Source organism: Elgaria multicarinata, chromosome 11, assembly GCF_023053635.1.
Source record: "Elgaria multicarinata webbii isolate HBS135686 ecotype San Diego chromosome 11, rElgMul1.1.pri, whole genome shotgun sequence".
Taxonomy (NCBI): Eukaryota; Metazoa; Chordata; class Lepidosauria; order Squamata; family Anguidae; genus Elgaria; species Elgaria multicarinata.
In genome coordinates this window covers 39,576,469-39,601,402 of record NC_086181.1, presented here as the reverse complement: position 1 = coordinate 39,601,402, position 24,934 = coordinate 39,576,469, and the positions used below count along the sequence as shown (strand labels likewise).

The following is a 24,934-nucleotide window of genomic DNA, read 5'->3' as shown; positions in this document are numbered from 1 at the left end:
ACACACACACCATTTTTATTTGGAAATGGTTGCCTCATCACTCATTGGGCCCCCATCTCTGGCCAGAGCTCAATTACACTTCTGCACTTTCCTCTTTCACTGCTTTGCTGCTGATCTTTGCTAGACCACCAGAAACAAGGATTTGGGTAACTAAGGACCATTTTAAGATGCTTTGAAACCTCAACTTCTAAAGTTAGGTCTTTTTCTGAATTTAGGACGTTGTGTTATTTCTGAAGAGGGGCCTTGGAATCATTTGCAGACTTGAAGCTATCTTGGAACCAAACTTGGGGGCAGTCTTGATGTCGTCTTTGCCTTGGGGTGGGGGACAATTAGGGATTGCTGTCTTAGTCAAAGTTTTCTTTGGGAAATCTTGCTGTCCACCACTGGAGATAGAATTCTGGGCAGGTTGGATATATATGTCAGACCTAACAATGCATTTCTTAGGGATAAAATAAAATAAAAACAGCACAGTGGGCTCCTTGGGTGATGAAACCAACGACTCTCCTGTCGTGCTAGCAGGGCTTATGATGCCCATGGTGTGTGGCTGTGCACTTTTTAAATGCACGCCATGCCCTGGGTGGAATTCACAGATACAGGAAAAAAGAACGATGCAGGTTGTTGGATGAAGGAAAAGATTGCTTGCACCTTTATTGGAAGGCATGTTTGATGATAAGCAATATAATAGGCGTGGCTGCATTTTCAGGGAGATTTCTTGAGCCAATCAAAGAATGGTTGATGCCATTTAGTGCCAGCGTTTATAGTAGCTGCACAGGAAACACTAGAAGGAAGCCCAGAAGAAGCAGGGTGAGAGAAGGTCTTGATGGCATTCATCCGTGTCATGTCCTTTGGTTTACGGCTTGGAAAACGGAACCTAATGCTGGTCTTCTGTGTGGTCTTCCTTGTCAGCCTCACTCTATTACTGTTAAAGACGGGAAACAGGTGAATGATGAAACTCTCAATCTGGGATTAAAGGGATTACTGAATTAGTGGATATTTGTTGGTGTTGGTGTTCTTACTATTATTATGCATCTAAACAGAGCTTTAAAAATGGAAGCATCTGCCAATTTAGGGTTCTCATTTTTCCAGTCTTTAAACTTGGTTTCTCCTGATCTTTGCGCTTTTGGTGGTGTGCCTTTCCCCGAATACATGTGTTTTGTACACAACATTTATCCCCTAATATACTGCATATTTAACATTATTTTCACAGATATATGCATTTTCAGTGCATTTCTCTCTAATATACATATATTTGTATACATTTTTAAACTGGATATTTCTATTGCAAGACCTGGAGAAGTGTGAATATTGGAAGGTCACTGAACGTTGATTTGAGTATTAGTTCAAAGGTGAGAAATTAGGTATGTCCTCATTACTATGCAAATCAAACCAATTTCCCCCTTCATCCCTACTTTTGAATGTGTCAATGGCTCCACTTTTTCTCCTTATAACCTTTACAATGAAGTTGAAACCTGGGGTGTTATTATTACCCTGCTCCTACTGCAGAGGTGGATGGCTCAGGCTTAACTCAATGGTAGAGCGTCTATATTCCTATGCTGGATCATGTCAGGTGAATATATTCCTGCCTTTAATGAGGTCTTTGCTGGATAGGAGTACACCTCCTCCTAACACCCAAACAATTGTAAGATTGGCATGTCAGGCTTACATGGTGGAATATGGTTTAATTGATGCCTGGAGAATTCTACATCCTGCTGATAGAGAGAGTGGTGGAAATTCACCTTTATGAATAAATAAGATTGCTTTACTAAAAGAAGCTTACTTTGCTTTTCACCCTGTGTTGCTAAGGAAAATGGGGAATGGAAGTAGAATGTGCATGGTCAGCTGTCTCTCAAGGCCAAAGATATGGTGCAAAGGGAAATGTATGGTCAGCTATTTCTCACCGTTTACTATATTGACATTAAAGAATCCACTTAAACCAAGGATCAGAGTATCTAACATTTTTCATATAACTGCTTGATAACCCACATATCACATAACTTCCAGTTGAAAGGCATCACCAAATGTTGCTTCCTTGCTTGTATTTTCTTGCTATGTCAATAACTGGAGATCATTGTTAACAACACATTTAGGTATTTATTGCAGAGCTTTGGCTATGGGGCCGTATATCAATGTAATAAATAAATACACCCAAGCTATGGGTCGGTATATAAATGTAATTCCTTATGCCCCCCCCATCCCAGCTTTCCCTCAGCCTACACTACCTCACAGGGACGTTGTTAGGATAAAATGAAGAGGAGGATGAAGAGGACTACATGCCCTGTTCTTCATAGCATCTTAATGTTAAAATCACTGAAATAAAGAACAAGTGAGAGATTCAATGTATCTGAAATTAACTTCACTCACTCCTACTTTTGTAGGTTTTGCTGTACTTTGAAGCTTTTGCTATGCTTTGTGTGATACAGTCTCCCCTTCCCTAACATATCTTTTCTGACTGTATCTTCACTCATTGCAAGCTGCTGTTGTTGTTAACAGGGTTAGCTACTGGCCGGCCGGATGGCTGGCTTTTTTTAATTTATATTTTTTAAAAAAAGCTTGTGTATAATTGTCACAAGTTTCTCTACTCTTGGCCCTGTGGGGAAGAAGAAGGACCGAAGGGACAGGAGCAGGCAGAAGTAACATCGGGGCCTGCTCCTGCTGGACTCTTCCCCCCCCCCCCCCACAGGGCAAACTGCCATCTTGGCCTTGTGGGGAAGAAGAAAGACCGAGGGGACAGGAGCAGGCAGAAGTAAAATCGGGGCCTGCTCCTGCTGGACTCTCTCTCTCTCTCTCTCTCTCTCTCTCTCTCTCTCTTTCTTTCTCTCTCCTCCCTCCCTCCCTCCTTGACTCCTTTTCCTTGTGTGTCATGTCTTTATTAGATTGTAAGCCTGAGGGCAGGGACTGTCTTTTTTCCTAAGTGTAAGCCGCTCCGAGAGCCTTTTTTGGCTGAGGAGCGGGGTATAAGTATGGTAAATAAATAAATAAATAAAAATACTCTAACATTAGGGTGGGCGTTGTGGCAGTTTACCTAAAGATTGGAGATCCCCTTAATGCCAAGGGCTGAAACTGCTCATTATGCAAAACCCCAAAGAGGAGGTTTGACAACCTGAGTTCGAAGGATATGGCTCCAGCAGTTTTAAAACACAATAATTTTAAAACTTTGAACTTTTAAAACAATCCTAAAAAACAATGGATGAACAGATCTGATTCAAACCTGGCATGGCTAAATCTCTCCTTAAGAGCTATCGTGGTGCCAACTTTCAGCCTTTTATCTTTAAAAAATGTAATTTAAAAAAAATAATTTTAAAACCTCAAACTTTAAAAAAAATCCTAAAACTCAATGGATGGACAGATCTGTTTCAAACTTGGCATAGCTAAAGTCCTTGTTAAGAGCAATCATCATGGTGCCAAGTTTAATCTCTTTATCTTTTAAAATAATATATATATATATATATATATATATATATATATATATATAAAAAAAAATTTAAATCCTCAAATTTTAAAAAATCCCAAAAAATCAATGGATGAACAGATCTGTTTCAAATTTGGTATGGCTAAAGCGCTACCTAAATCCTATCATGGTGCCAACTTTCAGCTCTTTATCTTTAAAAATGACTGTTTAAAAATAATAATTTAAAAACCTAAATTTTTTTAAAAATCCCAAAAAATCAATGGATGAACAGATCTGTTTCAAATTTGGTGTGGCTAAAGCTCTACCTAAATCCTATCATGGTGCAAAGTTTCATCTCTTTATCTTTAAAAATGATGATTTTAAAAATAATTTTAAAACCTCAATTTTTAAAAAAATCCTAAAAAATCAGTGGATGAACGGATCTGTTTCAAATTTGGTACAACTAAAGCCCTTCCTAAGAGCTACCATCATGCCCAGTTTCATGTCTTTATCTTAAAAAATGACAGAATTATAAGCATTTTTGTTAATTCCCATTAGAGCTGCTCTTTGGGAAAATCCGGATTCCCCCCCCTTCCCGGATTTGTCAACAAAAACCCAGACAAATCTGGGCAAAACCGGTCATATGGTCACCCTAGTTTAACTGCAATGCAGATTGGTGGGTGGCAGCTCCCCAATCCTTCTTCTACATGGCAATTAAGCTTAGGAAAAACATGTTTTTCTTTGGGTTTGGATGATCTAGGGGCAGGGTGCAAATTAACTGAATAATTTATTTTATTTGAGATTATTTGGATGAGAAATTAATTGACTGGCTCTGTCTCCTGTGAAATTTAAATAAATCTTTGTACTTTGTACTCTGTACTCTGTGTAGTTAGTTAAGGGCGGTGAGTAGATTCTGCATTCCACCATTATAAAGCAGTAATTGGGGTGTGAGGGTTATTCTAACATTAATAAAATCGAAAATGTTACACCAATCTTGCTGAAATTTACATGTTCCAGAAAGAAATGTTGGTTTTACATACCCTGCAAATTTCAAGAAGATTGGTGAAAGACTGAGGAAAGGATGGCAGTTTAAAGTACAAAAGGGAAAAAAACCTTCTCTGAATAAAAATGACTCTGATAACATAGGCTGGCGAGGATAGGTGCTCATGAAATTTGGGGAATTGAGACCCTTACCCATCAATCCAGTGGTGGGGTCTTCTTCCTCACTCCTTCTAGTTGGTGGAGTGGCTTTTCTTTTCTTTTTTAAGTTCCCTTCGGTTGATTTTTAATGAATATTTCTTTACCCCATTAGAGTGAATACAGAGACCTGCTTCAACCTTAGCGTGACACACCTCAGTAGTGTCGCTCTCCCCCTCCCTCCTGCCTCAGATAGATGTATGCTGACAATAAAATGGCTCCTCTTGCAGTCATTTTCTTAGTGGAATCATCATTCCTCCTGATTCTTGGGTTTTGCTTTAACCATTATGCAGCCTGATTTCAGACCCTACCACAAGGAAAGTCTGGAATTGAATGGGATTGAAACCTCAGTTCACCAGCAGCCCTGCCTTTCTGAGAAACAGACTCAGCCTGGTTCTTGCCTCCCTTTTGAGAGATTATTATTATTATTATTATTATTATTATTATTATTTATTTATATAGCATCATCAATGTACATGGTGCTATATTTTCTCTTTTCTCTTTGGGAACATGTTTTCCTTTGGCTTTTTGAGAGTATTTTGGGCTCTCTATACGGCCCTTTTGCCGAATCTGGCTGGGTGGTTTACAAAGATTTAAAAACTAATTATATATATATAATATACACACACACACACACACACACACACACACACACACACACACACACACATACATAAAAACAGACAGACAGGACAGTACATACAGAGACAATATATATCTAAAACCAGCTTTAAGCAATCAATCCTAGCCTGAATTTTAGGTGCAGGCATTCTTGGGGGCGAAGTGGTGCCTGAGCACTCTTCCCTCTGCTTAGAAACTGAGTTCTCTTCTTCTCAAGGAGGCAAATCTGAAGGGATCAAGGGCCTAGGGCTATTTTAGGTAGTCCCAGGGTGCTATGAGGTGTCCTTTTTCCTGGGGGAGGGGGCATCTACACAGTGACACTTTCCCTGCTTATCCCTCCCCCAAAACCCGCAGCATCATAGCTGTGAAGTGACAACCATAGGGTGGCCATATGGAAAGGAGAAATCACAATTGGGGTGCTAAGCACTCTGTGAGTGATATTTACAACAAGTACATACCCATTTGTAATCAAGCATACAAAAAGATATACAAACAGTATATGTAGGATTGTTGTAAATATCACCCACAGTTGTAATACATTTTGTCTATCTTTCACGTCATGTGTGAGTCTTTGTGGTTGAGTGCTTAGCACCCCAATTGTGATTTGTTATTACAACCACAGCCTTCTGTTACATGGCTGTAATACGCAACAAATAGCGAGTACTGATGGGGCTCTGAAAGTAATGTTTTTCTTCTGCTGCTCAACTCAGGTCAGGTCTACACCAAGCAGGATATAAAGCGATTTGAAAACGGTATATGGCATGTGTCCTGGGCCCCAACAGTTGTCCATACTGTTATAAAATGCTATAAAGCAGTAGTGTAGATCCTGCCTTAGTAGCAGCAAAAGGATGCCTCCACACACCGATGCAGCTTTGAAGTTGCGAAGCTTTGAATCAACAGGCTTCACACACCCCTCGTTCGCATCCTCATAAAATGAAATGGAGGCAAAGACCTGCAAACATCAACCCAGAAGGTTTGAACATATAAGAGCTATTCTGGCCCATATGCATTGGCTGCCTGTATGTTTCCGAGCCTGATTCAAGGTGCTGGTTTTAACCTATAAAGCCCTACATGGCTTGGTACCACAATACCTGACGGAACGCCTCTCCCGACATGAACCTACCCATACACTATGCTCAACATCTAAGGTCCTCCTCCGGTGCCTACTCCGAGGGAAGCTTGGAGGGCGGCAACAAGGGAGAGGGCCTTCTCTGTGGTGGCCCCCCCAATTACAAAACTATTTCCCCGATGCGACCTGCCTGGCTCCAACATGGTTATCTTTTCGGTGCCAGGTCAAGACTTTTCTTTGCTTCCAGGCATTTAACAGCATATGTTAACTGTCTTTAGCCTGGCTGGGAGTTTTAAAATTGTTTTAAATTAGGTTGACCATATGAAACGGAGGACAGAGCTCCTGTATCTTTAACAGTTGCATAGAAAAGGGAATTTCAGCAGGTGTAGTTTGTATATATGGAGAACCTGGTGCAATTCCCTCTTCATCGCAACAGTTAAAGGTGCAGGAGCTATACTAGAGTGACCAGATTTAAAAGAGGGCAGGGCTCCTGCAGCTTTAACTGGTGTGATGAAGAGGAAATGTTAGCTGTTTTTATATATTTTGTGGTTTGAAATTTTGTATATTGATTTTTAATGTCCAGTCTTTTAATCTTTATAAACTGTCCACAGAGCTTCGGCTATATGCAATAAATGCAATAAATAAATGCAATAAATAAATAAATACCCTCACACCCCTCTCTCTCCCTGCAGTGGGAGGGGTGCCCCTAAGTGCACACCTGCAGTGAAGAGTGGAAAGGCAGCATTTGAGCCCATGTTTCTAAGAGTGTAGTTTCGAATTAGCAGGGTAGGCTCCCCGTCCCACTCCTCTACTTGGTGAATGGGTTAGGTACCTTCCTGGTAGCCATGTTTATCCCTCTGCTCTCGCACTGCCCCCAACCCAACAGAACGTTCTCTTCTGTAAATCACCACTTCCACCAGTCGAGACCAAAGCCAGCTGAGGTCACATGGACTCCCAAACTGCACTGATTCCGCAGTGATGGAAAAATCCATCACAAAATGAGTTTGGGGGGGGGGGAAACTGGATTGAGGGGAAGAAACGCCGTTCTAGCTATGGAGAGAGGTGTGTGTCCTCTGAACACGATCAGCTTGGGGATGTAGCGGAACTGGAGTAAACGCTCTTGTAGATCCTTCCCTGGAGACATCTGGCTTTGAAGATTCGAGCTCTTACTCCAATGAGGAATCCCCCAGGAAAGTCATGAAAATGTATAGACCTAAATAAGAATTTATGCAGATTTTTGTTCTATGAGCCTAAGGCCCTGAATATTTTAAGTGCCTAGCAACGATCCTGCTCATTAACATATCCAATAATGCAGAAACTCAAGAGCCAGGTCAGGAGCTTCCCTGAGTATTTATTGGGGGTCATTAGATGAGTGTTTTATTGCCTGCTCATTGCTGGGCACTCACAGATTTTCACGGGTCCCTCTCACATTGTTGCCTGTGTTCTGTCCACTGCCTGCCCCTTCTAGCCTTCTTCGTGCCACAAAACAACAACAAAAAAAACCCAACCCCAGTAAGTCCATCTTACAGTTTGAGATGGAAGTTTCCGCTATCTCCTGCTGTGTATAGGAGAAGCAGCAGGATCCAACCAGCCCGCTGAATGGGCCATGTGCAGGTTGTTTACTTCCTCTTTTGAAAGAGGAAGTAATGAGGGAGAAACGCTCGGGCGGAGAAGCGACGGTAAGGAAATGCGATTTCCCCCTGTGTGATGATGCTCATTTTCTCTACAGAGGGAGACCTGTGGACTAGACACGGCTCTTTAGGTGCTGCTAGTTTGAATAGCAGGACACACACACGGGGTCTTGGTGGGGTGGGGCATGTATGATGAAGTGTCAGTAACAAGGTGCTCTTGAATTAACCACAGTCCTGTGTTGGGAACTGTTTTCCAGAGACCAGGCTAGGCTACAAGGACTAGCGAAATGCCGGGAACTGAGTCAGTTACTGGAAACAAAGAATCTCTCAGGAATGTGAGTATTGCTGCTTGGTGAAGGTGTTACCTGTGTCACATGAACTCCACAAGCCTGCAATGACCTCATTCCAAGGAAATGAAATCCTGGATAATGCTTGCACCCCTAGAGTTCCCACCGCTTGGACAACTGGGGCGTCAAAGCACTGCGCTGGTGTAAGAAATTGGATTGCGTTTCCTGGAAGAGGAATTGTGAGTAGGCTTTCCAAAGCCTACTTTTCCCCATACTGCCACTGTTGATGTCTATTTGGAACTGTGATACCCCCAACCTCCTCCTCTTCCTCCTCCTCTCTTCCTCCTCCTCCCTTGTGGCAGTTTCTGTGTCAAACTGCCACTTGTGGCAAACCAGGCTTTGCCAGGTCATGCTGTCTTTTACTGATTCATGGGCTCAAGTTACAGGAAGCCAGATTTCAGCTGGATATCAGGAAAAACTTCCTGACTGTTTGAGCAGTATGACAATGGAACCAATTACCTAGGGAAGTGGTGGGTTCTCCCACACTAGAGGCATTCAAGAGGCAGCTGGACAGGTATGCTTTAAGGTAGATTCCTGCATTGAGCAGGGGGTTGGACTTGATGGCCTCATAGGCCCCTTCCAACTTCACTATTTTATGATTCTAGGATGTTGTTGTTGTTATTGTTGTTGTTATTATTATTATTTATCTCTTTCTCGTTCATGGTGTTTTTTCTAGACGAACATGACAGGCTTTGCTAAGTCATGCTGTCTTTTACAGATTCAGGAATTTCCTAACAATTGAGCATGTTTTAATTATGGCTGCTTTCTGGATGGTGTGGATGTATTTTGGTAGGCCCAATTTCTGAAGGTTTTCTATATAGTTTTTTGATGTGATGCCGGTGACTGATGTGACTAACAGAATAATTGTTACATTTTCCTGTTGCCATAGTTCTTTGATTTCCATGGCCAGCGGTCTATTTTTCTCTCTCTTTTCCTCTTTCTTTTAAACCACATTTTTGTCATTCAGTATTGCTATGTCGATGAGGTATGTGTGTTTTTCTTTTTTGTCTATGACCATTATGTCTGGTCAGTTGCAAAGTATTGTTTTGTCAGTATGAATTGTTCTGTCCCAGTATATTTTATGATCTCCATTTTCCAAGGTTGTTGCAGGTGAGTATGCATAGTATGGTGTAGGTTGTTTGATAAGATTGAATTTGATTTTCAGTTTTTGGTGAATTATTTTTGCAGCTGTACTGTGTTGTTGTTTCTAGCATATTTTTAACACAAAGAGCAAGCTAGCAATCTCAGAAGGGATTTTTCTGGGGGGAGGCAATGTAATATTTCTACAAATATGGTTTGGATGAATGCTAGATGGTCTTTTGCACACACACCCCTCTGTTGCTTGCAGTGTTCAGTTTCACAAGACAGCGAACGAGGAGGAACAAGTTCTTGTGATCAAAAAGTGGAAACTCCAGATGAAAGATAAGATGATACTGGAGCATCTGCTGCTCACAAAGGAATGTCCCTGGGAAGCCAACGCCACAGCAGTGGCTCAGTACAGGTAACACCATATACTCCCCTGCTCAGAAAGACACCTGCAAAGATGGACTGCAATCGTAGGGATATATACAGCCCCTGTTCGGAGCTGCAGGATGTAGAATGCCTTGAGTGTGTTCACACTAGGTGACCATATGGAAAGGAGGACTGGGCTCCTGTATCTTTAACAGTTGTGCAGAAAAGGGAATTTCAGCAGATGTCATTGGAGGCATGCAGCCCCTGGTGAAATTCCCTCTTCATCACAACAGTGAAACCTGCAGGAGCCCTGCCCTTTTTTGTAGTGTGATACAGATACAGAAGAGGGCTCTTGCAGCTTTAACTGTTGTGATGAAGAGGGAATTTCACCAGGTGCTGCAGGCGTACAGATGACACCAGCTGAAATTTCCCCTTTATCACAATTGTTAAAGATACAGGAGCCCTGTCCTCCTTTCCATGTTGTTACTCCATCTAGCCCACTGGGGCAGGCATTGCGTTCAAAGGAGGAGTAGACACATTGTATCTTTCCAGGAACTCCCAGAGGTCAGGGTTGGAAGATTCTTGTCTTTTTCTCATGAGAGAATAAATTGCCTTTGCCAAGTTATACCTAACCCTGCTCCCTTCCCCTGGCAGGGCAGAACTCGGGAAATGTTGCAATGCTTCCTTCTGGCTGGCGGTAACCCAGGAGAATGCACCATTAGGATCAAATATATCCCCGGATGGGAACAAAGGACAGAAGCTGCCAGTGAATGCCGAGCTGACGTCCCTGCTGCCGGAGGTAGGGAAAAGTATGTATTTTTGCCTTGTTGGTGGGGAAATGGGGAGGAAAAGACGGCAAGCAACAGAGCAAGGGCCATAGCTCAGTAATGTAGCACATGCCTAAAATGGCCACTTACCTATGGCCGGAAAAGAAGAAACGCATCAGCTAAAAAGAGGATCCGGTAAGGGATTTGCATAAAATGTGCACGTGCAAAATTAGCTGTATAGGTTCAAATGTATCAAAAATTGCTCTATTTTAATTAAAACTACCACACCTCTCACCATAGTGGGAAAGACTGAACAGGTGACTTTTGGGTTTGCTTAGTCTGTTGTCCTGTTGCTGGGCAACTTGAACGCCTCCGCTCTCCCTTCCTGAGGTTTCTTTGTCTTTCAGCCAGACTTGGAGTAGACAGCCCTTCAAACAGAGGACAGTCCTCTGGCAGCTCTTCAAACAGGGGGCTGTCCTCTCCAAAGTAGGACACATGGCCGCTTTGCACATGCTTTCCATGCAGAAGGGCCCAGGTTCAATCTTACCACTGACAAGTTAAAGGATCATGGGTGGCAGGCTGGGAGAGACCCCTGCCCATGACCCTGGAGAATGTCTGCAAGCCAAAATAAACCATCTACTGGGCTAGATGGGCCAGTCAGTGGTATCATTTCGGATAATAGGGGTCACCAATACAGTGCCTGCAGGCACCTGAAACTATATTTCTTAAATACGGTGGTGGCCAAAATTGTGGACACTTTTTGAAATTTCCATGTTTTGCAACTTTGCACGCTTATAGAAAATGTTCTGTTTCACGAAATTCAAATGTTTATATATCAATTGAAAGAGAATTTAATGCTGGATTCAATACAAAAAACAGAATGCAAATATCTGCAGTATAAAAAAAGTTATGCTTACTTTAGTGGAAAAACAAACACAGGTGTGATTGAGTGAAGAAGCGGATTGGAATTGCAAACCCTACTGGCCAATCACAGTCCTTGTTCTGGGGACCAATCACATGGCAGTAGCTGCGATGCATCATGTTTCAAGTTGGGGAAAGTTAGTTTTGCTGTTTGTTCTGTAACTGAAACGCCATTGGAGGTTGTGTGAATATTTGAAATATTTCTCAAATTAAAAGGGTGCGTACGTACATCATAAATAGAGCAATGGTACCAAAGAAAAGAGTTGATTGGACACCCAGGAAAAGAATCAAGATTGTTGCATTACGTGAATCAGGTCTTTCAATTGATATATAAACATTTGAATTTCGTGAAACAGAACATTTTCTATAAGCATGCAAAGTTGCAAAACATGAAAATTTCCAAAAGTGTCCACAATTTTGGCCACCACTGTATACATACAAGGATTTGTATGAAAAGCATAAAACTTCTTAGAAATCATACACGGCCTGCAACAAAAGAACATTATCCATATAAAAGTATCCATTTGAAGCGGAGAAATTTCAAGTTTGAAATACAACTTCAATTTCAAATTGAATATTGAAAGCGTTGTAAAGTCCTCAGTCAATGGCTTATAGGAGATGAATGATTATCCTCCCAATTTTGCAATTTCAGTCTTTTAGCTGTCTAAACAGTGCAGAAAATCCATTTACCTGACCATTTGTTAATTTCCATAAAGCAGGTAAATAATTTAAAATAGTGTGTACATCAGTGAATATTAAAGACTGTTCCAGTACAACATTTTTTCTGTGTAATAACTCCCCATGCACAACCCCCCATATGTTTACAAAGTAGCCTTAGCTGTATTGCACTGCCAGCAATTAGCTGAATTAGATGATCCTGTATTAAAGAGATGCTGCAGTTTCCAATAGATACAAAGAAAAGGTTTTGGCTGAATAAGATGCAGGCTAAGATCCACAGACGCAAAAGGTAGATTCCAAAGAGGTGCTCCACTTATTAGGTATTTTGTGCTGATGCCCACAGCTTTATCTTAAATTCCCAAATCTGCCCAGAGGTCCAAATGGTTTTAGAAGCCTGCTGTATAAGAGAGCTTCATACATATGTACGTGCAAATGATGTGTTGGCCAATTCACCATGGATCAGCTCAGGTTGATATACCAGCTGCGCCCTTATCTGGACAGAGATAGCTTAGCTACAGTTATCCATGCTCTGATAACCTCTCGTTTGGATTACTGCAATGCGTTATACGTGGGGCTGCCTTTGAAAATGGTCCGGAAACTTCAACTGGTGCAAAACAGGGCAGCACGCTTACTAACAGGGACTGGCCGACGAGACCACATTACGCCAGTTCTTTTCCAGCTTCATTGGCTGCCAGTCCAGGTCCGGGCCCGATTCAAAGTGCTGGTATTAACATTTAAAGCCCTAAACGGCTTGGGGCCAGGTTATCTGAAGGAACGCCTCCTCCCATATGTACCTGCCCGGACCCTAAGGTCATCTTCAGGGGTCCTTCTCCGTGAGCCCCTGCCAAAGGAAGTGAGGCAGGTGGCTACCAGGAGGAGGGCCTTCTCTGCTGTGGCACTCCGGCTGTGGAATGAGCTCCCTAAGGAGGTTCGCTTGGCACCTACATTATATGCTTTTAGACGCCAGGTGAAGACCTTTTTATTCTCCCAACATTTTAACAATCTATAAATTTTAAATAACATGGTTTTAAATTTGTAATTTTGCATTGCTGCTGTTTTTATCTGGTTGAGCTTTTATATTGTATTTTATATTATGGTTTTATACTGTTGTTTTATACTTTGAATGGTTTTAATTTTTGTGAACTGCCCAGAGAGCTCCGGCTATTAGGCGGTATAGAAATGTAATAAATAAATAAATAAATAAATATCTACAATCCCAACTGTAATGCAAAGTTGGCACAACACACCTCTCAGGAAATGGTTTTATAAAATGTAGGACAGAGATGTTTATGTTGAAATTATTGTTCTATGGTTAAATTGAAGGGGGGATGACAATGCAGCATTTGAGAATTATACATTCTAGATTGGTCGTATGTGTAAAATGTAGTAAGGTTTTTGAATATTTATATTGAAAAATGTTAACCAGTGTAAATATTTTTAATTCTGTTTCCCTATCACCACCACCTCTGACAACAATCATAACAAATATCCAGAGATCCCCCTTCCCAGAATCTCAGTATCGCCGTTGCGCAGTAGTGGGTAATGGTGGAATCCTAAAAAACAGCCGCTGTGGAGTTGAGATCGACCAGGCTGATCTAGTAGTCAGGTAACTTCCTTTCTTTGAGGGTGAAGTGGGTGGGATCATAAGTAACATTGGGTACATATTCTGCACCCTCATCTGTCCATATAGCCCAGCCTACCTCAACCTGGGGTGCTCCAGATGTGTTGGACTACAACTCCCAGAATGCCCCAGCCAGCTCTGCTGGCTGGGGCATTCTGGGAGATGCAGTCCAACACATCTGGAGCGCCCCAAGTTGAGGAAGGCTGATTATAGCCCAATATTGTTGACACTGACTGGCGGCTGCTTTCCACTATCACTTGGAAGCAAAATTAAAACGGTTCTTCCACAAGGCATCTTTGTAGATTGGGACTTACACTTCTATTTTTATTTTTTAAAAAAACAGCAGCTTTTAGAGGTCTGCACCTTTAATCCATTTCTTCCTTTTATCTTGTGGCCTAGCCATTCCTGAATCAGCTCATAACTTATCAGTTCCTGTTCCCTGCTGGGTATTTAATCTTTAATGGCTGGTTTTCTTCTTTGTCACCAGAGGAATTGCTCCTTTTAATATATTTTATTTTTTACGATCACAATTAATGATCAATTGCTCTGGCTGCAAAGAGGAAAGGAGTGACGAACAACTCCCCCCTCCCCCGCATATGTGCCACAGGGAAAAGAACTGTTTGAGGGCTGGTTTGGGAATGGCGCAGCTATCTAAGTAAATTGGAAGTAACTTAGAGCTTCTCCAAACAAGCGATGTATTGTACGCTCGTGATTGGCCACTCATGGACGTTGGTGGGGCCATTACATGACATCGTCAATGTTAGGGTGACTATATTTTGTAAACCAAAAAAGAGGACAACATGGCCCACCCCCAGGGGGCATGCCCACCTACATGTCCAGCCCCAGGGGGCGTTCCCACCATGTCCCCCCCCAAGAGGGGCATGACAAGCCCCAAGGGGGCATGCCCACCCAAATATAGCCTTGGTCTCATTTCTGGTTTTACAGCACACAGTTAAGACACCTGTTCTACATAACTTCTTAATGTTAAAAATCATGGAAATAAAGAACAAGTGAGACATTCAATATACCTGAAATTAACTTAACTCACTGCTACTTTTGTAGCTTCTGCTATACTTTGAAGCTTTTGCTGTACTATGTGTGGTACAGTCTCTCCCTCCTTCAAATAACTTTTCTTACTGCAAATCCTTCACTGGGTGTCAATAGTCTGACCTTTCATAACATTTAACTCTCTTTCCCCATCACCTTTCTCATATCCATACTCACAGATTCAGCATACTGCTACTACTGAACAAAAGAAGCAGCTAACAAATGCAGAAAAATCTAGTACAACAAACTAGCATCCTAGCATTCAGAAAGAGTATAAAACACCCTGCAAAAATTAGCCATGGTACAAAATGGACTAAAGGCTTGTTGCAGTCACTTCTCACTAGCACTTCTTAGCTTGGTTCCACTCTGGTTTATCAATGAGAAACTAATCTAAAAATGTGTCAGTATACCTCTGGAACATTAGCCATGTAAACAAGACCATGGTCAGTAGAAAGCTTACTCCCACATAAATGAATATAGGATTGCAGCCTTTTCATATCTGTTCAACTTACTCTGGCCAGTGCAAGCCCCTCTTGTCAAGGAGAACTATGCACTAACCAGAACCTGTGTGTCTATGAGGAGGGGAAAAATGCACCAAACAGTGTTGGCGCAAAAGAGACATGCTCTGGTGCTTAGAGAATTCTTATAAAAATAAATTATTTGTATCCAAAGGTGTTCAACGTTTTGGATAGGGATCCCTTCATCAGGAGCTAAAACAATTCAAAATAAACACGTTAAAATAGAAAAGCGGAAAGAGCAACCACACCCAGAAACTAAGTTACATTCTTTGAAAAATTGTTTTGTGAACCACAACTATTCTTGTATAGAAGATTTGTCATTAACAGAAAAGTGCATGGAAAATGTCCAGCCTTTGTACCTTGTCAATCCTACAGGGTAGGTATTATAGCTTCTTATTCATAATGAACAGATATTATAGTCCAAAAGTCAGGTTTCTTTCTTTTCCACATCATTGCTTCATGCATTAAAGATAGCTAGTACCTTTTCTTTAATATATACAAACAGTGGAATTTATATCTTACAGATAACATATCTTATACTAATCACAAACTCTGATAATACACTTATACTTAACACAAACTACGATAGTCCAGGCACAAGGAAATCTAATCTGAAAAAAGTTAATGAGCTGCCAAAGATGTTTAAATGCTGCATTTTATCTTATTGTATTTTATTGCATTGCTCTTGGTTTCCCCCCAGTTATTTTTATTTTGTTAACTGTCAAGAGCACATTTTGTTATAGTGCAGCCTATGTATAATGTAGATAGAGAGTTGATAGCAGGGTCACCCCCAAATTGCAGTGTTTTCTACATACTTGTGGGGCTCCCTGTGTAACCAGAAATGTATATATTTGTAAATTAAAAAAAAATGTTTTAAAAAACAGTCTCTGTCCGCAATGGTCTACCAAGGTTCTTTGTGCTGCCAGGATAGAAGGAATGTTGCTGTGTCAAGTTGGGTGTGTGGAGAAAACTGGATGGGATGGAGAGAAGAGGGGATTTGCCTTCTCAAGTTCTTAACACAGGGGTGAGCAATATGGGACCCATCTGTGCTTCCTCCCCCCAACCCCTGGATTCAGGCTCACATATTCTGTGATGTTCATATTCAAGGCAAAATCAAAATATAGTTACATACAGATGTTTGGACCATTGACTGCGCAGATCTGGGGTAAGATCTCCATCTTGTGTCAAATCATTAAAAATGTGGAATAAAAAGCAGAAAATAACACAATGAAAGTAGGATATTGTGATTTCCCAGCAGTTATCAGCACACTTTAGTACTGCTATAAAGTAGTAGTGTAGATCTAGCCTTGAGGCTCAGTCTGTGAATGAACAATATATAAAATAAGGAGTAGAAGCAAAACATATGTGCATGTTCCTAATACAAACTTAATTGAATTTGGGAATTATCAAGATACTTGCATGGAAATCATCTCCTAATACCATAATCCTATACATGTCTACTCAGAAGTAAGCCCCATTGTTTTCAATGGGACTTATTCCCAGGTAAACCTTGATAGAATGGCAGCCTAGAGCTGCAATCTAGTAGCTGCCTGGTTGGAGCTGTGCATCCCAAACCTTTTATAACAACAACAACACACACTGTTCTCGGCCATTGCTGTTTTTCTTCCTGAGTTAACATCAGAGGTATGTTTTACTTCTCAGTCTCAAATAATTATTTTAAGAATATGAGGGGAAGAGGTGAGAGTTACCTACCTTTGGGAAAATACAGATGTTTGGACCGCCGTCTGCACAAAAAAAGACTTTCCCAGACTGCTGGCCATTGCACCTGCCAAGATCGTGTCCGCCAAGATCACGCCCTGCCCACCAGGATAGCGCCCACCAAGATCGCACCCTGGATGGCTCTGGGAAGGACTGGAGACACGTTCCTGGAAGTGGTGGGAAAGCATCCTCCAGCCGCTCCCCCTCAGCGTTTGGCGATTTTTCTGGACATTTGTGGGGATTTTGAAATCTCCCCCTGGATCCCGTTTGGGGGTGGGATTTCCGGTCATGTCCGGGCAAATCCGGAAATATGGTCAGCCTAGGTCTAGGACATCTCCCGTGCTATCCCCTGGTAATCTTGTTTTAAAAAAGATTGGAGATAATGTGGTATTGTGTGAGATATTGCAGGATCTCCCCAGTGTGTAGTCAGTGTTGCATTATAATTCCACCACTCAATTACGCTGTCTCATTTAATACCATGGAGCCTTTCCAAGAAGGGAAGTTTTCCATTCAAAATCATGTAGTCGTGTATAAAGGAAGGCATCATGGAGGCAGAAAAACTGCGGGGAATGAAAGCCCTAGTAAGGCTGTAGAAGTTTTTCTGTGTCCAGAGTAGCCCTTAGTAATAGCAGCCACATCGAAAGAAAAGTGCAAGGACAAAGGTATTAATGGCAGCTTTGAAAAATGTCAAGAGCGCTTTGTGAGACCACATTGGACAGACAGGCACTGCCATTGTGTTTTAGGAAGAAGAAGAAGAAGAAGAAGAAGAAGAAGAAGAAGAAGAAGAAGAAGAAGAAGAAGAAGAAGAAGAAGTTGATCATAATTCAGGCTTAAAGAAATGATGGAAGAACAACAACCCCAAAATGCAACTTATTGTCTGGATTCTCCATGAAAACTAGGGGAACAATTGCAGTTAATTCCAGAAAAGTTTTAATAAGACAGCATAACTTCCCATGTCTTTGTTTTTATTTGAAAGGATCAAAAACATGAAAGCTGACACTGACTTTGATGCCTGTTTCCCTCACCCCAAATGCCTTCCAATCCAGGTTCAATCTGCCTCCCATGAATTTCTCTGAAGATGTGGGGACAAAGACAAGTCTGGTGACTATGAACCCTAGCATAATTCAGAATAAGTAAGAGGATGAGAGAAAGATGCATGACAATGTATCTGCCTGATACAATTATTTGGTTTGTTGTGATAATAACAATATATGGCTAATATATTAACGGGTCAACATAAGGGGTGGTATTGAACAGGGCCACTGTGCCTCCAGTGGTTCTGTTGTGCTTGTGGGATTGAATACTTGTGCAATGAGGATTTTACACTTCTAAAAATAACCCTGGAAATGAGAGGAAATGCTCGTTTCTGGATCAGGATAGGTCAGTAGAGGCTGGTGGCTCTGAATTTGGTGGGGTTGTGAATCCATTCTGGGTTTCAGTCAGAACCAGGGTTCAACACCTTGGATAGCTCCTTTAGAGTTCTGGCCATTTCTGACTGAAACCCAGAATGGATTCACAATTCCACCAGCCTTTACTGAGCTATGTCAGCAGAGTTTACAGAAGAGAACTGAGCTGACCTGCCCCATTCCAGAAATGAGCATTGTTTTAGGTTAGTTCTTAGAAGTGTGAGCGTTCCACTTGTTTCAGGTTATTTTTAGAAGCATGATTTATTATTTATTTATTTATTTAGAATATTTATATACCGCTCCCCATTGAAAAATTTCAGAGCGGTGTACAAGGTAAAAATGAAAATAAAAACAGAATAAAACAGTTAAAACAAAATTTAAAAAGAAGCAAAAAACAACAACACAGAAATCCAAGGTTGCATGTTAAAGAAAGGCTTCTTGGAATAAAGATGTTTTCAGGAGGCGCCGAAAGGAGAACAATGTTGGCGCCTGCCTGACCTCCAGAGGCAGGGAATTCCACAGGGGGGGCACCACCACACTGAAGGCTCTTCTCCTGGTGGATTCCAATCAGAGGATGGATCTAGGTGGAACCACCAGGAGCAGGCCCTCGGATGACCTCAGTGACCAGGCAGGTTGGTAAGGGAGAAGGCGCTCTCTCAGGTATCCTGGTCCCAAGTTGTTTAGGGCTTTGTACACAAGTACAAGAACCTTCAACCTGGCCCGGTAGCGAATAGGCAGCCAGTGCAGTTCCCTCAGCAGAGGAGTTACATGCTGGAAAGGGGCAGCTCCAGACAACAGCCGAGCTGCAGCATTCTGCACTAGCTCCAGCTTCCAGAGCAGCTTCAAGGGCAGCCCCACACAGAGCGCATTGCAGTAATCCAGTCTTGAGGTTACCAATGCCTGTACCACCGTGGTCAAGCTATCCCTGTCCAGGAGGGGCCGTAGTTGGCGAACCAACCGAAGATGGTAAAAGGCACTCCGAGCCGTGGCGGCTACTTGAGCCTCCAACGACAGAAATGGGTCTAAGAGTACCCCCAAACTACGAACCTGTTCTTTCAGAGGCAGAGTAACCCCATCCAGAACAGGCAATGAGCTTGTCTCCCAGACTCGGGAACCACTCACCCACAGGGCTTCTGTCTTGCCAGGATTCAGTCTCAGTTTATTGGCCCTCTTCCAGCACCATTACTGAGTCTAGGCACTGGTCCAGGACTTGTACAGCCTCACCTGATTCAGTTGTCACAGGGAGATAGAGCTGCGTGTCATCAGCATTTAGCTCCAAATCCCCTAATGACCGCTCCCAACGGCTTCATATAAATGTTAAATAACATTGGGGACAAGATGGTGCCCTGCGGCACTCCATAGCTCAATTGCCAGGAGGCCGAGGACTGGTCACCCAATGCTACTCTCTGAAAACGACCCCGTAGGTAGGACCGGAACCACTGTAAAACAGTGCCTCTGATGCCCATCCCACGGAGTCGATCCAGGAGGATACCATGGTGAATGGTATCAAAAGCCGCTGAGAGATCGAGCAGGATTAACAGGGTTGCATTCCCCCTGTCCCTCTCTCGATAAAGGTCATCCATCAGGGTGACCAAGGCTGATACAGTCCCGTAACCAGATCGGAACCCAGACTGGAATGGATCTAGATAATCAGTATCCTCCAAGAGTGCCTGCAGTTGCTCCGCCACAACCCTCTCAAGTACCTTCCCTAAAAAAGGAGTGTTAGCAACTGGGCGGTAGTTGCCTAATACCATCAGGTCTAGGGTGGGCTTCTTCAGGAGTGGTCGCACTACTGCCTCCTTAAGGACAGCAGGGACCACCCCTTCCCGGAGAGAAGCATTTATCACCTCTTGGACCCACCCTGAGAGACCCCCTCGGCTTGCTTTTATAAGCCAGGAGGGACAGGGATCGAGAGGGCAAGTGGTCGGTCGCACTGCTGCAAGCACCTTGTCCGCATCATCAGGCCGCAATAACTGGAACTGTTCCCACAAAATTGGGCAGATGGTGGCATCGGACACCTCAACTGGAGCTGCACTAAAAACAACGTCAAGCTCGCTGCGGAGAGAAGCAATCTTGTCCTCAAAGTGTGATGCAAAAAGGTCACAGCGGAGCCAGGGCCCCATTTGCTGGGGAGGATGTTAGCAGCCCCCGGACCACCCGGAAGAGCTCCGCTGGACGGCTACTCGAGGACGCAATGGAGGCAGCAAAATAAGCCTTCTTTGCTGCCCGCACTGCCACGCAATAGGCACGATTATGCGCTCTACAGCGTGCTCAGTCATCTTCGCTTCGAGTCTTGTGCCATTTGCGCTCCAGCCGACGTGTAGCCTGTTTCATTGACCGCAACTCCTTAGTATACCAAGGAGCAGAGTGGGCTCTACAGGACTGGAGAGGGCACTCAGGTGCAATCAAGTCGATGGCCCTCCGCATCTCACCATTCCACAGTGCGGCTAGGGCCTCGGCTGGATCACCAGCTCTCTCCACTGGAAAATCCCCAAGAGCATTCAGAAATCCATTGGATTCCATCAGTCTCCTGGGGCGGACCATCCGAATGGGTCCCTCACCCTTGCAGGAGAGTAGTAACGCCGTGAGTTCAAATCTCACCAAGAAATGGTCTGACCATGACAATGGGGTTACTTGGACCCCCCCCCCCCCCAATCTTCAGACTACCCATCTCACAGCTTGGAGCAAAAACCAAATCAAGGGTATGCCCTGCTTTATGTGTTGGGCCAATGACAAACTGAGACAGCCCAATGGTTGTAATGGAGGCCATAAAGTCCCGAGCCGGAGCCCCAGAGACAGCCTCAGCATGAAAGTTGAAGTCGCCCAGAACCACCGTCCTGGGTTCCTCCAACACCATACTCGAGACTGAATAGCCCTGTTGTGCAAGCAGTCTCTCCAATGAGTGCATTGGCCCAATTGTTGGATAATCACTGGACTTCTAACCTGTTTGGAAGTTGCAGGTTAAACCAGTGAATAGCAGAGTAGCAACGGCTCTTAGTTAGGACGCAGCAAAGACCAAATAAGGCAAAGGATTCCTTGTAAATTTTAAAAGTAAGTCCTTTAATGACAGACTCTATAATTTAGTTATGGCAAGTACAAGTTACAAATACTCACAGACGATCATATCAATACAGCACACATCAAGTTGGGGTAAGATGAGGAAGAGGAAGTACATAGAATACAAACACAGTTTCTTTTATAGGCAGTCCTGTACAAATGATGCAACCACTTAATTGAACAATCTCAGAAAATGACTCCATGCAACAATCCAATAATTCAATAAGTGTCCACCTGCAAAGTTGATCTTTAAGTGATTACGTTCTGCTGACTCCTCACTTCTTCCAGGCTTGCAGTAAATTGTAGAAATAATGGAAAAGATAAAAACCAGGATCCATTCCAGGACCCAACACCAATACAATAATAGCAGGGACTCGGTATTATCTAGAAGCATTGAGGCACCGTCCCAAAACACCCAACTCCATTCATCTCACAGAAAACTCTCTGCACTCGCTTAGGGAGCCGTACCCGATGCCATGGAGGCTGGTAGCTCCAGATGTCAGTGGGCTGTGAATCCACTCTGGGATTCAGTCAGAGCTCTAAAGAAGCTATCCAAGGTGCTGAACCTATCTTACGGACAGGGCTTGGAACTGGATTCACCACCTTGGATCGTTCTGTTAGAGTTCTGCTCCTGCTTACCCTCCTCTTCCTTCTTATTGCTACCTCTTGCTTGTTTGACAGTCAGAGAGCAAGTAGGCAGTGGCATCTGCTCCTCCTCCTTATCACCACCACCATTGTCTGGGCCAGACCGAGTGGCAGGTGAACAAGTAGGTTGCAATGGGGGAAGGAGGAGCAGGTCAATGGGGCTCTTGTCAGCGGGTCCCTGCTGGGGAGTGGGCCGTCGGCAGGTGCTCAACCATGCTCACCCTTAACACCAGCCATGCCAAGTTGGGTTTCCAACAGACCCACTAGGAAAGCCTCACCCAAACATACTCACCCATCCAACTTGCTCACCCACCCAGTGGAGTTATCATCAGTTTTCCCCAGTGGCACCAGCAATACTTTTGGAAAGACTCTGGTTGGTGCCCGGTGGCCACTGTCAAAATGCCATGTTTGATGTCAACATCTGGCACTATATTTTTTGTGGAGAGATGTAAGATGGCGGCCATGTGGCTGCTTTTCAAAAGTGTTGCTGTGGGAGGATAATGACATTCAGTGTCAGCTCAGCGGCTGCAGTAGCAGTGCCAGAGGGAGGGGCAGTGTTTTTGGGGGGCTTATACATGCCTATGGTGTTGGCCCTGCCAGTATGCCAGAGGGTGTCATGGCTACATGGGAGGAGGTTCCAGCAGGTGTGGTCTCAAGTGAAAGGATGAAATTGGGGGGCTTGTTGGAATGGGAAAATGGGGCTGGAGGGGCTTGGCCTGCTACCCAATTGCTGGACACTCTGTGATCCTGTGTTCAGTGATGTACAACAGACGTGAGCAGAGGGCCTATCAGAATCACCTCATAGAAAGCTGGATGATTTGCAGTAGATTGGAAAGAGCTTATGTTCTGCCCTGTACACCACGATTTTGTCCATGGCTCCACGTAGTGGAGTTCCAAGTCCTAGTAAATAAATAAATAAAAATGAAGTAGATTCCTCATGCCCAAAGTTTGTCCAGCTCTGATATACATAGTGAGCCAAGCTGTATTTCTCACTTTCAGAATGTGCCTTCCTTGTCCTTTCCTTTTCCTTCTCCTGCAGATACAAGAGTTTGCAGGCCCAAAGGAAGCCTTTTGCAGATGCTCTGCAGCCATACAGGGATGCCCTCTTCCTCATCCCTGCTTTATCCTTTGTGGGCCATGGTGTTCTTGGCTACCGTGCTGTGTACACCATGGAGGACTTTGGTTTAATGCAGCAAGCCTTCTTCCTGAATCCACGCTACCTGAGCACCCTAAGGGACTACTGGAAGAAACAAGGCTTGAAGCCGCAGCGCCTTTCCTCCGGCTTCATGTTCGTCAGCATGGCTTTGGAGTTCTGTGAGCACATCACTCTCTACGGCTTCTGGCCCTTCCCGCATGACCTGGCTGACCAGCCCATCTCTCATCACTACTACGATAACAGGTTGCCCAAGGCTGGCTTTCATTCCATGCCCAGCGAGTTCTCACATTATCTGAGCATGTATGCGAAAGGTGTGCTGCGTTTACGACTTGGCAAGTGTCAGTGAGAGGTATGTGTGTGTGTGTGAGAGAGAATCACCTGAACCATGGACAGACAGGACAGAGTAGGAGCTACACTGGGATCCTGTTATTCGTGAGGCACAATTGTGCTGCTCTTTTTTTAAAAAATGGCACTTGCTGCTCATGTCAATAAATACAATTTTTACAAAACCGTATGCCTCCCGTGATCTGCTTCCAAAGGAAACCCAGAATGCCTTACCACACAGAGAAGTGAGGTGTAATTTAAGTCACATAGTTGGTTGCTTCCTAGAAAAATAGGTGTCTGCAGTAAACACCCTTTGCCTTTGGATCCTTTAAATAACCGTAAGTAGGTAAATTGGCCGAATGTGTATAGTTATTTCCTAGAAGGCTTGGTGGGAATGCCTTTTCTAAGTAGGTTTTATTTTCTTATGCAAGTGTTTTATAACTGCATAAACAGTAAGCATTTCATCATTTTGTTATCTCAAAATTCAATAAATTCCAGCATTTATTTCCAATGAAACACTGCTGTTCATTTCAAATAAAATAACAATAGTTGCTGTTATTTTTTGTTTTGAGAAGAGCCCAGAACACTTACTATAATTAAGTAAGTAAATAAGAACAGGGAAAAGGACTAGCAGTTTCTGAGTGACAATGAAACCAATTACCTAGGTTGTGGGCTCTCCCACACTAGGGGCATTCAAGAGGCAATTGGACAGCCATCTGTCAGGTATGCTTTAAGGTGGATTCTTGCATTGAACAGGGGGTTGGACTTGATGGCCTTATATGCCCCTTCCAACTCTACTATTCTATGATTCTATTATCAGACAAGGGCTTTATCGCACCCTTACTGATGTTCTCGTGTCATTTATACAACAACATCTGCCTCCCTCACACCTTCCGCTCCTTCTGCTTGTTTTCCATAGCAAAATAGACCCCTTTTAATCCGTCTGTTTTTAAAAAAACAACGGAATGTGCCGCCATTTCCTGGTATGTGCAGGAAAAGCAGTGCAATAAAAATGGCCCCTGAATGGGCCACGTGGTTATTGCTGCTTCCTCTTTTTCTCCCCATGTAAAGAGATTATCGCTATTGTGAGACAGCAGCAGGAGGCCATAGCGACGGTAGCGAAACGCAAAAATCCATCCATCTGATGATGCTCTATCTCTCTGAAGTTATTCTCAAATGCAATAGTTATTGCTCTCTCTGTGGTTAGCATAACTCTTGGGGGTTATGGGGGGGGGAGAAACATTTGGGGATTGTTGACTTAGTCAAAGTTTTCTATGGGAAATCTTGCTGTCCATCTCTGGAGACAGAATTCTGGGCAGGGTGGATGTATATGTTCAGAGGAGCGTGTTCAGAGGAGGGCGACCAGGATG

General features: G+C 43.3%; 1 protein-coding gene across 1 annotated transcript; it reads left to right on the top strand.

The window, feature by feature from the left end:
• Positions 1-667: 667 nt before the first annotated feature.
• Positions 668-23,586, top strand: LOC134406334 (alpha-2,8-sialyltransferase 8F-like). The gene is made up of 7 exons (XM_063137699.1): positions 668-939; positions 8,164-8,241; positions 9,602-9,754; positions 10,360-10,504; positions 13,565-13,677; positions 18,023-18,109; positions 23,124-23,586. Exons 1-7 carry the CDS (start codon positions 821-823, stop codon positions 23,584-23,586), a joined length of 1,158 nt encoding a protein of 385 aa, XP_062993769.1. The 5' UTR covers positions 668-820.
• Positions 23,587-24,934: the final 1,348 nt, after the last annotated feature.

What these genes read in the sequence shown, in the direction of transcription:
- LOC134406334 (XM_063137699.1), top strand. Translation starts at nt 821, where the DNA reads ATGGCATTCATCCGTGTCATGTCCTTTGGTTTACGGCTTGGAAAACGG. An exon ending in CTGTTAAAGACGGGAAACAG is followed by an intron (nt 940 to 8,163) that starts GTGAATGATGAA and finishes ACTGTTTTCCAG; the next exon opens with AGACCAGGCTAGGCTACAAG. An exon ending in ACAAAGAATCTCTCAGGAAT is followed by an intron (nt 8,242 to 9,601) that starts GTGAGTATTGCT and finishes TGTTGCTTGCAG; the next exon opens with TGTTCAGTTTCACAAGACAG.